This window comes from Thunnus albacares, chromosome 3 (assembly GCF_914725855.1).
Source record: "Thunnus albacares chromosome 3, fThuAlb1.1, whole genome shotgun sequence".
Taxonomy (NCBI): domain Eukaryota; kingdom Metazoa; phylum Chordata; class Actinopteri; order Scombriformes; family Scombridae; genus Thunnus; species Thunnus albacares.
In genome coordinates this window covers 6,542,028-6,559,519 of record NC_058108.1, presented here as the reverse complement: position 1 = coordinate 6,559,519, position 17,492 = coordinate 6,542,028, and the positions used below count along the sequence as shown (strand labels likewise).

The following is a 17,492-nucleotide window of genomic DNA, read 5'->3' as shown; positions in this document are numbered from 1 at the left end:
TATGATACTGTGCAGTGTCAGAAATTTAAAAAATCCATTCAATTTGGTATAGTTTTATAAGTTTAATTGCAAAAACAGCAACACAATCATATATCCACATTCATTTGTAGTTGTTACTACATCACACACACACACACACGCACACACACATTTCTGTCTATCTTTTGAAATATACAGACTCCATCATCATAAGCCATCTATATCTCCTCCTCGACTCTTGTCTCATAGACACACCCTCCCCTCCATGACATCACTATATAGTTCATCAGTAACAGCCTCATAACGTCCAGCACGACTGTTCAGAAAATAGATCTTTTCACTGGAGTCTTGTGGCTTGAATCCTTCCCTCTGGAGCCGTGTCTTCTGAATTTTGAAGGTGCCTGAGGACAAAATAAGAGGAAAATAAGTTTACTTGTGACTTTTTTTCAAACGCGTGTGTGTTTGCATGTCCTTGCGTTGTTATCTCACCTGTAGTGTCAACAGATGGCATGAGCCGAAGGAAGACGGGGCGTGCGTAGGAGGGCAGCGCTTTCTGTACGGCAATCAAGAACGCATCGAGGTCAAACTGGCCTCCCGCGTGAGCTATTGCTGCCATACCGGCCTTCCCTTCCACACCTGCACACAGACAGACACACATGTCAGGCAGTGAACAGAAGACTGTGTGATGCAGTACATACTTAAACCCCTTTAAGTTCTTCACCTGGTACAGACACTCCGTAGACGGCTACGTCAGCATGTCCCAGCAGTCTGCTGAGGACTCCTTCCACCTCCGTGGTGGAAACGTTCTCCCCTCGCCAACGAAACGTGTCGCCGCTGCGGTCCCTGAAATACATGTAGCCGTATTCATCCATCACCAGCACGTCACCTGAGAGACAGAGAGTAAGAGACAGACGAAGACAGAAATAATCATCACCATCATCCCTCGAGGGGATCATAGAGCAGAGGACAAAGAAGACGGTTAAGTCTGTAATAATGACGAGTGAGTCATCATTCGATATAATATGATGGTGATTCAGGTGTGCTGTCTATGGGTGATAAAACCATACAAGAGGTCTTTTGTAAATGTGGCAATTATGAATTTAATGACAGATTTCTCATCTCCTCTCTCTTTTCCAAAGGTTAAATAAAGTCTATCTTCTCTATTCACCATCATTCACTGTTTTTTCCACTCATTGGGAGCTGGGATCTATCACATCATGCACTAGGTGAAAGATGGGAAACACCGTGGACATTCCCAGTTTGTCATAACAGACAGTGAATCACTCACACTCATATTGTACCTATGGGCAATTTAAAGTCTCCAGTCTAGCTGTCTTATACTGTCCTGTACCTGTGTTTGGACTGTTAGAGGGAACGTGTATGAACACAGAGGAGCGGGGAAAGCCAGATAGCCAGTTGTTATTGTTCTGACTGTGTTTTAAAGAGACAAAACAAAACATGCCTGAGATATAAGCAGAGTCTCCCATCTTGAAGATATTGTGAGCTATTTTCTGATTGGTGGAATCCTTATCAACGTAGCCGTCAAATCTCCTGAGTGGATCAGTGTGGTTGATGCGCCCCACTAACATACCTGGTTCACCTGAGGACAGACAGAGACAGGAAGACAAAAAAGAAAACGTTGATACTTACAAACATATTTTTATCCAGTTGTTGCTTTTTGTATGTTTGTGTGTGTTTTGTTACCAGGCAGACAGGGTATACAGAGTCCCTGTGAGTCCCTGAGCAGCTCTCCATTCTCCTCCTGCATCCTGACCAGTCTGATGGGGTAAAAGCTTGGCAGGATGCGGCTGTTGAAGCCACATGCCCCCACCTGAACATGTAAGAGTATATAACATGTACATGAGACATGATATAGTTCTGGAAATCCTTCAGTCATGAAGTCAGTAAAAGTACATGCAAAACACACCTTTCCGTCTATGTTGATCAGGCTGCAGTTGCACTCTGTGGCACCATAAAATTCCCCAACTCGTTGGATTCTGAATCTCCGGACAAACTCTTCCCACACAGATGGACGGAGGCCGTTACCAATGGCAACACGCACCTGGTGATGTGCCTCAGATGGGTGTTTAGGCTGGGCCAACAGGTAACGACAGACCTCTCCTATGTACTGTATTACCTGGACTCATACACACAATGAGACATATGACAAGACACCAAAACAAAGTCAGAGGTAGCTCACTAATCATCCTTAATCAATCACTAAGACACTATAATTGGTTTGCAGGTTGAACACTCATCACTGTCACTGCACATGATCACAGTGTGGACTCACGGTGCAGTTGTGTTTGACGCAGTCATCCCAGAAGCGACTGGCTGAGAACTTCCTCCTGACGACAACAGTCAAACCAAAGAGCAAACACTGACCTACACCCATGACAGTACCTGTAAACAACAACAGGCACACATACACACATACTGTTCAGTATAATGTCTATACACACATACAACGAAAAACACAATGACACTTGCCAGGTAGTGGACTTTTAATGATGTATTAATGCTGATGGATGTGATGACATTTACATAATGACAACAATAATGTGACATGCTCTGATTGTTACTGTTGCTATGATGTTATTCAGAGTGATGATAATTACAGGCATTTAATAGTATTAGGACATTATAGTGTTATATTACAATAATAAATTAAAGGACGTAATAATCCCATAATTTTTCCCACAGTTTAAAATACTGTTGGAATGAAGGAAAAAGGGAAATTAGCATATTTTGTCATTTCATATGATAAAATAAAGTAATATAAATTAAGTATGTAAAAAAAACACACAATGACCTATGTGTTGAGTGGGATAAACTTAATGACCTGTTAGACAGGCAGGTAAATTTACAGAACCATGCGAGCCTACCTGCTGAGTGATATAGGGGAAGGCAGGTGTAGATGACGTCATTATGTCGCAAGCCAAAAGAGTGATAACCAAAAGCTGCAATGCGGTAATACCTGAAGACAGACGGAAAATACAGAGTGAGATCCATCATCAGCAGTCCTCAGCTCATTAGTAGACACTGACGGTCCTGATTTTAACTGAAAAACTGTATTGAATCATCAGTTTTGTTACCCAGTACCCAGCATTTACAGAAATACTACGAGTATAATTGATTTCTGCTTTCCTCAAAAATGCCCAAATGTTACTTTCTTGTTTCCCACAGTCTTGTTTTCTTCCACTGCACCTACATGTAAGCACCAGTAAATATCTTATTGCTACCTGATTCATTACAACGAAATTACACTGTTCCTAACTAGATGAATTTACGAGTTCTCCTGGGCCAGCAATCATTTGACAAAAACAGGTGCGGTAGAGAGTTGAAAAAAATGTGTCAGATGTGTCTGAACAAATCATCAATGTTGATGGGATCGGGCACATTTGACTGTCAGCATTCCTGTAAATTGATTTACTGTGAGCACCATTTAAAAGCTTTGTTTTAGTTCCTTGAAGGTGTCTCATAAATGTAATGCTGCAAGATCCGCTTAGATGAAATCACAGATAAACTCACCGACTGTGCACCACAACCGCTGCCTTTGGCATTCCTGTTGTACCCGAGGTGTAAATGTAGAAAAGTTTGTCTGAATGGAGAGTGAGAGAAGAGAGGAGGACAAAAGTGAGTTGTTAGGAGCTGAACTTGTGTCGGGTGGTTTTTTATTTCTCTTTCTTCTTCATGCTTTGCCTCTTGTTTATTTGCCAGTATTTCACATGTGTGGTATGCAACCCATCAATCCCTAACATGTTTCTGTCTCTCCTTGCATATCCTCTGTATGTCTGACAGGCTGTGCAAGTAAAGACTTGAAAAGTATTGACTAAGGGAATGTTGTGTGATAACAAAAACAACATAGATAAGACAATTATTAAGAGGGAAATGAATGCACAAATATATCACAAAACTGTTCAAATTTCATGTTTTACATTTATCTTTCATCTTTTAAATGTCTAGTGACATTCAGTATTTCTTTGAAGTGAGCTGATGATTTGTTTGACAGTGGTGAGTGAACTGAATCACATAGTGAAACCTGGTAACCAGCAGTTTACTCTGACAGGCAAAGACTTGCTTAGAAAAAGAAGGTGTTGCAATCAAAACACTCTAACATGTAACATAAGAGCATGATATGGCAACACAGTCGTACCCTTAACCCATACAGCACCTCATGCACACACACACACACTAAAGAGGCTCACCATTGAATTTCTTTCTGAGTGTGTAGTTCGGTGGATGTTTGGGCGAGCAGGCCAGCAGGGTGTCCAGGCTCTGAGCTTGGAGGCTGCAGTGCTTCTCCTCATTGTTCTGCTCACCACTGCTGAACAAAACCATGTCAGGCTCCAGAGAGCCGCTCACCTCCGACACCGCTGAAAGATGATCAGAAGTCATGTTTTAAAAATGTCGAGCAAGAACACTGCACTAAACTGTACAGTGTAGATTTCTATTAGTCAGCCTCTACATGTAACTGACTCACTCTCTTACCTTCAGTCAGCTCCGTCCCAAACACCATTGCCCGGGCACCAGACGCACTAACACAGTGCTGCAGTGAATGCAGCCGCAGGTTGTGGTTGATGAGTGCGGCCTCTACACCGACCATAGCCAGACCCAACCAAAGAGCCACCACTGAGAGCCGGCTCTCCAAGTACAAAGCCACTACATCTCCCTCCGCCCAGCCTTGAGCCAGGGCCCAGTGTGCCACACGATGGCATTGCTCCTGCAGCTCCCTGAAACTCCAGACCTGGAAAAACAAACAGATACTGAAATATTTTACTCTGATTTTGTTTGATTTCCATCTCAGTAAAGGTGCTGCTGATGAAGCTAAAGAATTTATTTGTAATCCCTGATATGCCTTCACCTCTCCTGTGGCCTCATAGATCAAGGCAGGTTTGTCCGGGTGCTGTGTAACCATCTGGGCAAACAGAGCAGGGATGGTGCTTCTGTTACGCATGTTTCGGCACATGGAGAACCTCACTCGCAGAATAACAACCAGACACCTTTTTAAGGCAGAGAGGAGGATTGAGAGGAATTTAAATTTGGACTGGAGTGTCAAATATGGCAGCTGGAGATGGACACACATACATTTCACACAAACACCTTACATTAGGTCCCTTCTGATGGTGCGTAGAGCTACATGGATGAACTTCCAAGAACCCCTCCAGGCCATGAAGAGTCCGAGTCCCGCCAACAGGCTACAGAGCCAGGTGAGGGGGAGCCACCTTACAGCCCCAAACACACCGAGGCACAATACGACACCGCTCATCACGCACATAGTGTCACCTGTGGGGATACAAACACTCGCAAAACCTCACTCGCAAAACAACACAAAAACATAAAGAGCATTGTGATTTGGTGAGAGGAGGCTTACCTGAGAATGTGCTCTGAAGCGCTGCACCACACGTCCAAAGAAATATCACTAACTTTTCGGTGGAGTGTCACGGGCGAGCTGTCAGAGGCTCGCGGAGCGGTAGTCAGAGTTGAAATGTCTGCTGGCTGAGCTGAGAGCAGCGCAGAGTTATTAACTCCTGCGTCACTCTACTCATTTGTAAGTCAGAGCCAGAATGTGAGTCATTACCCCGGGAGGAAAATAATGTCAAGTAGAGTCTGATTTATAAAATTATAAATGTCTGATTTGATGGGAAAATTGAGTTGTTTGTTTCACGAATAACATTCAGAATGCTAAATATGACTGTGGTGAGAGAAGTATTCCTTTACTTAAGTAAAACTAGCAAAAGTACAATAGAAAAATATTATATTATAAGTATTCCAAGTATTATTCCGGTCATTTAAAAACCGGAAGTAAACGACAACGTTGTAACATCGATTTTCTAACGTATGGTGGTAACGTAAGTGGTCAAACCCAAAAGATGTTAATAGCTTACTTTATGAATGCGTCTTATTGGAAAGTGGGTATTACCAACAAGATGCATCCAATGTAAAAGTAATAATAATGCAGAATGGCCCCTGTTATATTATCGATGATTTATTATGCCAGCTGAATTTTAGACTTGTAGGGTGAAGGAAATTTTATTTGATGTACTGTATTGGGTAGTTTAAAGCTCCCCTGCAGACATGTTTGAAGACATATAAAATACTTTGAATGATAATTTGTGTGTGACATGTTTTTTTTCCCCCCCACAAGAAAGTTCAATTACCTCCTTAAAAATCCTTAAAATGGCATCTCCTCTTCCTCCTCCCTCATTAAAAATCCAAAATCTTTAAATATGCAAATATTGTTCATTTCAAAAGTTTAACTGCTGGATACAAGATGTCTCGTACTTCACTGTAAAGTGTATGTGAACTGGAGGCTTCAAGTTTCCATATAACATATCATGCTCATAAGTACACTCCTTAAAATCAAATTTTCAGTAAACACAGAGAAACGTTCCTCCCTCAGCAGATGAATCAAGTGTCAAACTTTGCACATACATCATTCTGCACAGTGAAGCTCAAACATCCAAGGACATCTATCTATCTATCTATCTATCTATCTATCTATCTATCTATCTACCTACCTACCTACCTATCTACCTATCTATCTATCCTATAGTTTAGATATAATAGGTGCACTACTTTACTATATACAGTAAGTCCCCTGCTGGAGACTAATGCGGATAAACCACACACTTTACAAATTCTTAAGATGAAGTTGAAGCTTTAATAAAATTTGTGATGCATATTCTTTAAAGATAACAGTACCGAACAACGTACAACAAAACAAAGTAGAAAAATAGCTTCATATACTTTCAAACTAGAACATCTACAATATATTCTAATGATAAGATTCTTACATTCACAAGATGCTGCACAATTCATGTAGCTTTTTCACATAAAAATACATTTTGCAATGCATGAATAAAAGGTATCAACAGTCACAAAAAAAAGTTCTGCCACACTTGGAATGAAAGAACAATATAGTTGTTAAAACCAACACATACATGGCCTTAAACAGGATCTCACATGAGAGAGGGAGCAATTTAAATATAAACAAACAGCATAGGACAAAACCATTCACATAAAAAGACAGATATGAAATCCAAAATGTCTCTGTTTTTTTTTTCTCTGAAGATCAATGTCGCTGACGTGATCTGATCAATTTCTATAAAATATAAAAATATATCATTGATAGCTCTATTACAGCAAGGAAACTGTTCAGGTTCTTAAGTAAGACTGATTCTCAAGTCTTCTTGATTATTCCAAGCACCATGCTGGATTATCATTTTTAAACAGGAAAAGTGCAATAAAATAAACAAACTCCAGACTATATAACTCCCATTAAGCCTCATCATACCGGCTAAAGTTTTCATGACATCACAGGGATGTGAAAGCTTACAGCAATAACGTGTGGAGGTGCAGGCTAACAGCTATAATAAGGACATAATGACAAAATGGAATTTTATTCCACAAACATAATTTGACTGCAGGAAGCTGCAGGCTTATCAGAAGGGTGGATCTGTTTTTGTGTATCTCCCAAAGCAATCCTTTTGGACCAGATTTGTTTCCTTGTACAATTTGAAGAATTAAAAAATGTAACATACACCAGTGAAAAAAGGTACAGCTCAATTTGAAACCAAGACAGATTCTTCAAAAATAGCCACAAGTGATTGAAAAAAAGCAAAACACTTATTTTGTTTCATATCAAGAAACAACAGACATAAATTCGCTGCATGTCCACATGGGATTTGTTGGAACATGAAGAGAGCCTCAGAGGCACTTCATGAGTAATTTGCATCATCAGTCCTTTGTTTCTTTCCCATAACATACTGTTAAAAACAGTACACAGACACAGATATTTTCTATTCACTACAAACACCACAAAAGCACATCTACCCTTATTTTTACACGAAACATTCATATAAAATGCAGCACGAGCTGTTTGCTCTTGCTTTAAACATGAATATATTCATATAGCCTACATAATGTGGGCTTTATAGTCTGCACTTTGAAATAAATAGTCTATATCACTTTTAATCACTCCAAAGGCGATACAGCTTATATTATGTTTATGATATGTTCTGGATGAACCAATAATCTACTGAAATATCTTCACTTTCACTTACAGAGTTCTTGAATAAACACTTTTAACTGCTGGGTACTTCTTGCCCGCCGTAACAATAATAACACATTCATAGGATTTCTTTAGGCCAAAATAAAAATTCAGTCATTATCAATACAACTTCACTGAAGAACATTACCAGTGATGAAAATCAGCAAAATAATGAGGTAAATGCAAGACTTTCTCACCCATCATGCAATTGATTGGCAGATGCTGCTGCTCATATTGTCGGAATTGTTTTTTGAGTTGCAAAAACATATATATGGTCTCATTAATTTTGATAGGATGAGAAAGGCCTGTGACCCTTTATGGTCGGGCAATACCTACTTGCTTGAGTAGATCAAACAAAGAGTGATGCTTTCTTCTCAAATTGAGATCTGGGGAGGTCAAACTCTCAAAAAGAGAAAACTTACGATAATAAACATAATTGTTCATTTGTGCATCACATACTAGTTTGGGTTTTTTTTCTTCTTTTTAATCATCTCACAACACCTTTGATTTTTCCTATGAGCCCTTGGAGGGGTACTAGCCCCCAGGTTGGGAACCACTGGTTTAATGGTACAACAGAAACAGAGTTTAATTCATAAAGGTGAATTAATAATGACTGGATTTTTATTTAAAGTGATCCAAAACTTTAAAATCAGGACTTGCCTGTCCCAGATTTGCTAAAGTGTGATAGTCTGTCTTTGGGGTAGAATAAGAGATTTAGCTCTTCATATTTGGGATTCTCCGGTGTGCTGTCCACTCTGAGAACCCTAAATGAACAGAAAGAACATGTGTTAAGAAATTGAGTAAGACAATGTTTGTAAGGAAGAGTATTTGTGGCTGAGACAGAGGGAGGAGATATCACTGTGTTCTTACTCGTGACTGACTACTGGAAGGATTGGTACTGCTGAGGTCGGAGTATCTCTTCTTCTGTGGTGTGCAGATACAGGAGAGGAAATAGGCATACTCCTCTCTAACCTGCAGAGGGCAGCAGAACATCAGGAAAAGATCTACAGCTGGCAACCCTCATGTCAGTGCAATCCTCCATCTTTGTTTCACACTTTCTCTTTTAGTTGTGTTTTTATCTATTGTGTTAATCTCTCCATTAACGTCATGCACACACACATGCAAAACCACTGTTTCCTACCTGTTTAGACAGCAGGCAGTGCATGACAAAAATCAGTGCTCCCTGCAGGCTGTTGAGGATAGTAAAGAGGTATGCTGCCACTGTTGTACCGATGCCCTCTTCAAACAGAAAGGCCCCAAACACCCACATCAGACCCAGTATACACAACTGGGCAATAGCTGTCACTGTGAAAGCCCTGCAGAAGAAGAGGGGGAGGGGTGGGAGTGGGATCAAAGAAAGGGCAACAGATACAGAGAGAAAGAAAGATTAGCATGAGCACTAACACGTGGATGACTCAGTTACAGCATTATCTGGAAAACCCCTGAGGAGTCACAAAGGAAGAGAAAGGGGACGGGTGCTTGAGCCATTTCCCATCAGTTTACTGTTTATTGAAAGCTGGTGGAGATATAAAAGTGAAAGGCAACAGATAAATATGAAAGAAGAGCTTAAAGAAAAAGTCCGTGCTTAGAAACACTATTTTAAAACCATCCTCCCGCAACATGCCCTGCATGTATTCTGTGATGTAACCTTCTTAGTCCTATGAACAACTGGCAAAGCACTAAAACATTAGCAGGGATCAGATTTTGATTTCAGTCACCCAGAATCCAATCACTTTTCAACAGTTTTACTGACAATTTATCAATCAGGCAGAGAGAAATCCATCAGAAATGTGGAAGAGATACAAATTTCTCCACTGACAAAACAACCATAAATCCTTTGATTATAATCTAATGCAGCGATGAAAGATGTTGCTTTCTTCATGCTCGCATGCATTTGGCAAAATAGGTTCACACTTCCAATTCTCTGGAATAAATGGAACATCACTAATTGATAAACCAGTGCATCCAAGGATGATTTTTTCTCCATTAAATCTCAGATGTGTTTTGCAGCTGGAGACATACAGTGCTGTGTATAAATGCACAGAGTGGAGTAAAAAATGAGCATACTTCAGATAGAGGGGGTTGAGGGAAAGGCCCCTCAGTAGCACCGCATTAGAGACCAGAGTCAGTACTATGAAAACATTTTCTACATTTTTTCCGCACAAAACTCTCACATTGTTCTCATCTGTGCAATTCTCAGTTCCCAAAGCTGCCCCCTTTGACCCAAGTACGTTTTAACTCAGCTCTTGTGCAATGCATTAGATGTGTGTGACATTACTCCCCACATTACAACAGCCAAAGTCACATCGTTACGCACACATGCATACAAGCAGGCACACAGACTGACTTAATTTTGTTAAGTGTGGAGAGGTCTGGGTTGAGGCTGGTGAACTTCTGGGCGAGCTTCCAGACGGTGATGATGAAAAAGAAGACGTTGAGGAAGATGATGCAGCACACAGGGCCGAAGAAACTCCAGATGAAGCCGTCTTTCAGTGACAGCCAGCAGCTACAGTTAGGAGGAAGGAAACAAGTGCATGACAGGGTTTTCTTCACAACATCAAGATAGGTAACAGAATTTCTCTGTAATCCGCCGATGTGCAATCACAAGCAAATGCAAAACATTTCATCTTTTCTCCACCCACTTACTGCTCCTTAGTGCCGTAGCCCTTGGGATTAACGATGGCAGATATGATGACAATAACAAGGGGTGTGCCATAACCAGCGATGAATAAGTATAGGGGCCGAATGGTGGCATTGAACACCAGGACCACCATGCGGTACAGCTGCACCCCTTCCAGCAGCATCCACATAAACACTCCCAAGAAGAAGATATGGAGCATTGCTGCAGCAAACCTGCAGCCGCCCTGCAATGCAACATAAACATATGAGAAAAGTAAGTATGGAGGGAAGTAGAGGAATGAAATGTCTCATGCTGTCTTTACATGGACTGCAGTAAACTTTGAATAAGATATTCCCATGTAAATATAATGTTCTGATGATAATGACCGTAATAAGATTATTAAATTAGTACATCAGCAATTTGTTATTGCGCTTCCTTAAGGTTTGTGGATTAACAAGATGACATAGAAGCTGCACAGGAAGAGATATCCTGACTTTAATTCCGCAGTATAGGTCAAGCTCTATAAAACACTAGATCCTACATTTCCTATAATGACACTTTCTCTGAACTGAAGACTGAACTGTTTTCACAGTCTAAGCAGTAGTCCTCATGACGAGTAAAGGGAACATCATGTTTAAAATCAGTGGAGCGCCCCTTTTAATATAGCAGAGATCCTCCTATTGTGCTGTGAAGGGTGGCTCTTTCATTAATAACTGGGCTCTGCTATGTAGTGTGTAAACAGGAAGATGAGTGGAATAGTTCAACCCATGTAAACATTTTAATGAAAATGCTGTCTTGTTAAGCATACGGTCAACAGTTGGATTACTGCAGTCCATGCTAAAGTCGCTGTTTGCTTGGACGAACATACCACAGGTTCGGTTTTCGAAATGCCAGCCAGAAAGATGAGGTCAGCCACGAAGAGGCAGACACAGAGGTGCAAGTGGATGGTGGTGCGTGTCCCTTGTATGGAGCGGCAGAACTTGAACGTCAGGATGCACAGTACCAGACACAGCAGGGACATGGTCAGCCCTATCTTTGTTATTAGTATGAGCGCAAAGGGATGCTAGAAGAGATGACATGTCAGACCTTAAGGTGTGTAATCATTTACAGCATAATGTGTGTGTTGTTTTCTTTGGAAGGGAGTAATTCTGAACACAAAACTGCTGTACGGACTGACATTATGCTCATGGCTGTGAAGCCTTATTAAAGTTCTGGGGAATAGAAAAAAATTCCCCCTCAATTAGAAATGGTGATATAGTTAACTCACTGTTCCATAGAGACATATTGGATTCATACTTTCAACACAACTGAACCCTTTGGCCTCAATTCACTTAAATGTGTCATGCTTCCTCTAAATCATGATATATGGATGTTTTGGAACAGGCACATTTTGTGCTTGATTTCATGTAACTCAAAGATATAAGTGTATTATTGTTTTTCTGTCTTGTTTTTAATGTATGGATGTGGCACCTGGACATTGACTCTGGCAATCCCCACCCCTGTATCTATTATCCAATAGGGTTTCTTGTTCCACCCTCTACCCAGTGACAAATATACACCTGTCCTAGGTTGACTATATATGTGTTTGCCTTATGCCTTTGTCCTCCTTTACTAAGTAGTGTTGAAACGTTGGCCTGTTTGCATCATTAAAGGCTGCAAATCGATCAGTATGCTCCAATCAAGCTAACTCTGGCCGCCATTTGTTGCAGGGAAGGTGGTGGACAGTCAGTTTTTCACAGCTTTTTTGCTGTGCTCAAAAATGGGGTTGATGGGAGCAGTGAAACTGCAAAGTTTCAGAAAGATTAATGCATCTTTAAAGCACACGAGAATCTGCAAAAGGGCAAAATGAAATAAAACAAGTGACACTTTTTCATTTGTTTCCAGTGAAAAAGATTGTTTCAATGATTTCTTTGGATGTTAAGACGTAAAAGCAATTTTCTCAGTGGAGAGTATCAATAAAATTCAAACATTAAACATCATGGGGAAATTGATATTTCATTTAGGTTTTTATGATGTGTGTGTTTCTTACCGTCATGGGATAGAGGGCCATAAGCACAGCAAAGCTGCTCAGATGTTCACATGTACACACAGTGTGTGTGGCATTGGTTTGTTGTTGATGGCAACCCTCTTCGGACCAGGCCCCTCTGTCATTCCAGTATGCACAGATGTATTCCACCTCAGAGGACTCCGCTGTCTCCTGATACACCAAAATAAAACCCATATAATCTTTATCTCTTTATATTCCATACAATGTACATACTGTACATCAGAGGAAGTGACACAACATTGAAATGAATGTAGGACAGGCAGGAGTACATTTAGATGTCTGAGTGTGATGTTCACAGGGCTGCTCAGGTTCTGAGTGGACGGGTTGGAGACCACAACAGACACAACTTTAGAGGAGATCTTGAAGGAGGAGGGATTTTTGGCATTTTTTTCATGTCCTTTGAGCTCCTCAAAGGAGTTGTTAACAGATTTCTCAAGGTTCTTGTAGGTCAACAATGCAGCCAGAGCAAAGCCTATAAAGACAATGAGAAATATGATGGTATTTAGTGATATATTATTTAATACATTATTGATACATGCCTCATTTGTCAGAAGAGAAGAGAAGAAGAGTTTACCAGGATATGTTCCAGTCCCAGCTGCTGTTGTCCAGTCAGTGTCGAGACGAGCATTTTCATTGGTCAGAAGGATTGGTCCAGTGGGTTGAGTCTTTCCCCTCTGAACTGCAATCTTTGCACCTACTCAAACAAATAACAAATTTCATATGGTAATCTCTCCCTGCACAGATAATGTTAATTACAAAATATGTCCTATTTTTATTTATTAAACTCTATATATTATCATCCAGGGAAAAGGCCTGTTACCTATCTCAGTGGTCTCCATCTCAGTACCGTTGCCTTTGAGCTGTGGACCAATGTGCCTAATGGACTTCTCCACCGTTTGGAGAAAACCACTCATGTCTTCCCTGTGGTTCAGGTGACCAGGGGACAGGATGGCCTCGATGGCTGTGAGAAGTTTCTGTCCATGTTGCAGGACACAGAAGGGGGAAATTGACAATACTGTGTGTTTATGTGCAAGACTGTGTGTGTGTGTTTGTATTTTGTATTGGCTTTTCTGACCTCCAGTAGCGCGTCTCCATCAGTCTTCCCCTCACTAGCATTGTGTGGGTTAGACAGAGCCAAACAGCTGTCTCTCATCATGGATGAAATGTCTTCCAGGCCTTTAAGAGACTGAGAGACAGATACAGACAGTGAGAGAGAGAATAATGAGACTATTCAGTATTTACTAAAGTTCATATATACCAAACTCTACAGGGCTGCAGGGTGTAAATAAAGGAAATTGCCCCTTCTGAAATGTTCTTTAGCAAGACACTGGAGGGTACTGTACTATAACTGACCCTGAACTAAGACCTGCATGGGACAAGTACAAAAATAAATCCTGCATAAAAACTTTACACATTTTGTTTATTTATGATTGTTGCAGTGCATTCATCATGCTAATAATTTGGTATCTAAACATGTGTTTTACCTGTGCAAGGCTGCTGTTGGGTTGGAAGGTTTCACAGTCAAGCTCTAAATGGAAAAAAGTGAAACATCAGATGATCATCATGCAAGACACTAAACACACATGAGTGACAGAGTTTGACATTTCACTGTGTAGCGTCAGAGAAGGAGTTCTGATAAAATCTACACAGCAAAGCAGCAGCACTGAACAGATACTCCATTCTTTATCTTGCAAGACATACACCACAGATTATCTGGAATCCGATGCAACACACACAATAACATAAAAGCAGGGCGAGCATTCAACACAAACGAAGAAGAAGAAACTGGGGCTGAAAAAATTGCAAGAAGTGCAAGATTCAGTGAACAAACAGTTCTATATGCATATGAGGAATATGAGGATATCGAAGCCATTGGATGCATAATTAATTTGAAAGTAAGGAAGTAATGGCAATGGAGGGGGGGCCGTGTATGCATACACTCACGTGAGCATGGAGTCCTTTCATTGCCATAGTGGGTGTATCCTTTTGGACACATGCACCGGTAACTCCCATTATTGTTCTTACAAGTGCCTTTTATTCCACAGAGGTCTTCTTTTTTCATTTCAGCTTCTTTGCATTCATCTATGTCTGCGAGAGGATAAAAAAACAGAGACATAAGAAATGATGGACATTCCTCAAGACATACACCACAGATTATCTGGAATCCGATGCAACACACACAATAACATAAAAGCAGGGTGAGCATTCACATCAACACCAACGAAGAAGAAGAAACTGGGGCTGAAAAAATTGCAAGAAGTGCAAGATTCAGTGAACAAACAGTTCTATATGCATATGAGGAATATGAGGATATTGAAGCCATTGGATGCATATTTAATTTGAAAGTAAGGAAGTAATGGCAATGGAGGGGGGCCATGTATGCATACACTCACCTGAGCATGGAGTACTTTCATTGCCATAGTTCATGTATCCTTCTGGACACATGCACCAGTAACTCCCATTATTGTTCTTACAAGTCCCTTTTATTCCACAAAGGTCTTCTTTTTTCATTTCAGCTTCTTTGCATTCATCTATGTCTGCGAGAGGATAAAAAAACAGAGACATAAGAAATGATGGACATTCCTCAAGACGTACACCACAGATTATCTGGAATCCGATGCAACACACACAATAACATAAAAGCAGGGTGAGCATTCACATCAACACCAACGAAGAAGAAGAAACTGGGGCTGAAAAAATTGCAAGAAGTGCAAGATTAAGTAAACAAACAGTTCTATATGCATATGAGGAATATGAGGATATCGAAGCCATTGGATGCATATTTAATTTGAAAGTAAGGAAGTAATGGCAATGGAGGGGGGCGTGTATGCATACACTCACCTGAGCATGGAGTACTTTCATTGCCATAGTTCATGTATCCTTCTGGACACATGCACCAGTAACTCCCATTATTGTTCTTACAAGTCCCTTTTATTCCACAGAGGTCTTCTTTTTTCATTTCAGCTTCTTTGCATTCATCTATGTCTGCGAGAGGATAAAAAAACAGAGACATAAGAAATGATGGACATTCCTCAAGGCCAATGATTTCGATGAGAATAGTATGAAATCTTAAGATTGCAGGGATTGCTGTAGCCCATGATGGAACAAACATCTCTGCAATGTAAGCAGGGGCACGGTCGTGTCAGTCTTAATGTCAGTAGTGTCGTTAGATGTCTTGCATTTCAAGTTAGTTAAGAGCTGTAATTGGAGCTGGCAGGAGGCAAGAGGAGGTGGCTTCGTGGTTAAGGCCAGACTACATGGAATTATAATATATGATGAAATGTAATGTCTATGACCTCTTTTAAGATCAGCTCGCTCAGGATGGGCAGTTTTTAATTTTGGAAATGTTCCTTATGTTTTGGAAACAAGCCAGTAAACATTTACTTCATCCCCTGCAAGTGAATTCACTGATCTCTTGCAGGGTTAATCAATTTGCGGCCTTTTAAATCCTGGTGTGTCCAGGGCCACTGGAGTGGATTTTCTATTTAAAAGCCCAACATTGGTCCACTCTCACAGGTGTAGTGTGGGTGTACAGAGCTACTTGATTGACACCTGCCTCACTCTCTTGTCATTTTTGTGGCATCTGTTGGGGTGAGTCAACTTACACCTTGATCATTCTGGTGAGTATATTGTTTCATAATTTCAGCAAAGTTTCATCACAGCTCCAGTCAACTTCAACCTGAGAAATGTGGACACAAAAAAGTAGACACTACTCACCTATGCAGTGTTTGAGGTCATTGGTGGGATTAGTGTACCCAGAATGGCAGGTGCACTTGTAGCTCCCAATCTGGTTAATACAATCTGCCTTGTGACCGCAGATGGTTTTGTTCTCGTAACACTCGTTAATGTCTGACAGAGGAACAAATGAAGACAGATGAGTGTTCAGACAAGAGAGAAACTCTGACACTGGTCGCATACACTAACACACACACTCACCTTGGCACTGTCCATCTCCCATTGTGAAGTTAACTTTGTTTTTATTTGCAAACCCATCCTTGCACTGACAGTAGTGACTGCCAACTGTGTTGAAGCACACCGCGCGTTCCCCACATCCTCCCTTGTTTTCTTCACACTCATTTATATCTGTAGATTTGGATACAAATACATAAATCAAAGAGAATATAATTATAGTGATTAATCTTACGCATCAATACATAATAGAACATAACATTTACTGTGACAGTGTCTTACATTCTTGTAAAAACTTAATTTAAAGCGATCTCTGTTAGCTCTTTTTCTTCCCACACTTCTGTCCACCATGATCACCAGTCTGTGGTTATATCATTGCTGTCAATGCAGTGTAATTATTTCTGCTGGTTGCTTGAAATTGTGGTGATCTAAAAATTTGAACCTCATCTACTGTTGTTTTCATTGTAATCCAGTCTTGATATGAGCAGTGCTTAAACGCCTAAAATGGAAAAATGAATTAAAATGTCAAAAAAGGCTGCTTTTCCTGCTAAACTCCAGTAAGAGGTATTGCATAATGGGAGCAACACTTCTTTCTGAGAGTGACAGTGGAGAGGGGTGGTTAAAATCAAAAGTCATGGGAGATTATTACCTTCACATTTGTTGCGATTATTGCCAAAGCCATCTGGACACTTGGAGAAACATTCCCCCAGCATACACATTAAGCCTGTGGGGAAAGAGAGAGGCCATTTAGGTGCATTTCACAGTTAAGGCAAAATCTTACAATGATGAGGAAGACACAATAAAGTAAACACTTAACACTTATCTAAAGGACACTACACCAAAAATAAATCTTTTTATTCAAAAAAGAATTTTTATTTATTTTA

General features: G+C 40.5%; 2 protein-coding genes across 4 annotated transcripts in view; both read right to left on the bottom strand.

Moving 5' to 3' along the window:
* Nucleotides 1–47: 47 nt before the first annotated feature.
* LOC122978918 (long-chain fatty acid transport protein 1-like) lies at nt 48–6,058 on the bottom strand. The gene is made up of 14 exons (XM_044345996.1): nt 5,354–6,058; nt 5,088–5,265; nt 4,844–4,982; nt 4,471–4,726; nt 4,188–4,355; nt 3,511–3,580; nt 2,865–2,956; nt 2,273–2,382; nt 1,907–2,116; nt 1,684–1,810; nt 1,442–1,579; nt 701–865; nt 469–615; nt 48–380 (listed from the first exon to the last, which is right to left on the bottom strand). The coding sequence occupies exons 2-14, from the start codon at nt 5,255–5,257 to the stop codon at nt 223–225; spliced, it is 1,950 nt and encodes a 649-aa protein (XP_044201931.1). The 5' UTR covers nt 5,258–5,265; nt 5,354–6,058; the 3' UTR covers nt 48–222.
* A 562-nt stretch (nt 6,059–6,620) lies between these two features.
* Nucleotides 6,621–17,492, bottom strand: part of LOC122978914 (adhesion G protein-coupled receptor E5) — an 87,114-nt gene continuing 76,242 nt past the window's right edge. For 2 of the 3 annotated variants that reach the window (XM_044345994.1, XM_044345993.1), the window contains exons 2-19: nt 17,258–17,332; nt 16,636–16,782; nt 16,417–16,548; nt 15,541–15,684; nt 15,093–15,236; nt 14,644–14,787; nt 14,184–14,227; nt 13,775–13,885; nt 13,520–13,673; nt 13,274–13,396; nt 12,969–13,171; nt 12,682–12,849; nt 11,521–11,715; nt 10,679–10,896; nt 10,380–10,538; nt 9,174–9,348; nt 8,903–9,004; nt 6,621–8,796 (exon numbers count right to left, since the gene is read on the bottom strand). In XM_044345994.1, the coding sequence (XP_044201929.1) occupies nt 8,755–8,796; nt 8,903–9,004; nt 9,174–9,348; nt 10,380–10,538; nt 10,679–10,896; nt 11,521–11,715; nt 12,682–12,849; nt 12,969–13,171; nt 13,274–13,396; nt 13,520–13,673; nt 13,775–13,885; nt 14,184–14,227; nt 14,644–14,787; nt 15,093–15,236; nt 15,541–15,684; nt 16,417–16,548; nt 16,636–16,782; nt 17,258–17,332 (2,480 nt within the window). In that variant the 3' untranslated portion in view covers nt 6,621–8,754. The remainder of the gene's footprint in view (nt 8,797–8,902; nt 9,005–9,173; nt 9,349–10,379; nt 10,539–10,678; nt 10,897–11,520; nt 11,716–12,681; nt 12,850–12,968; nt 13,172–13,273; nt 13,397–13,519; nt 13,674–13,774; nt 13,886–14,183; nt 14,228–14,643; nt 14,788–15,092; nt 15,237–15,540; nt 15,685–16,416; nt 16,549–16,635; nt 16,783–17,257; nt 17,333–17,492) is intronic. The other variant, XM_044345992.1, reaches the window with a different exon arrangement.

Coding starts and splice junctions, on each gene's coding strand:
- LOC122978918 (XM_044345996.1), bottom strand. CDS start 5,257: ATGTGCGTGATGAGCGGTGTCGTATTGTGCCTCGGTGTGTTTGGGGCT. Junction 3,581..4,187: donor ACTCAGAAAGAAATTCAATG/GTGAGCCTCTTT, acceptor CTCTCCATTCAG/ACAAACTTTTCTACATTTAC. Junction 2,117..2,272: donor GCGTCAAACACAACTGCACC/GTGAGTCCACAC, acceptor GTATGAGTCCAG/GTAATACAGTACATAGGAGA.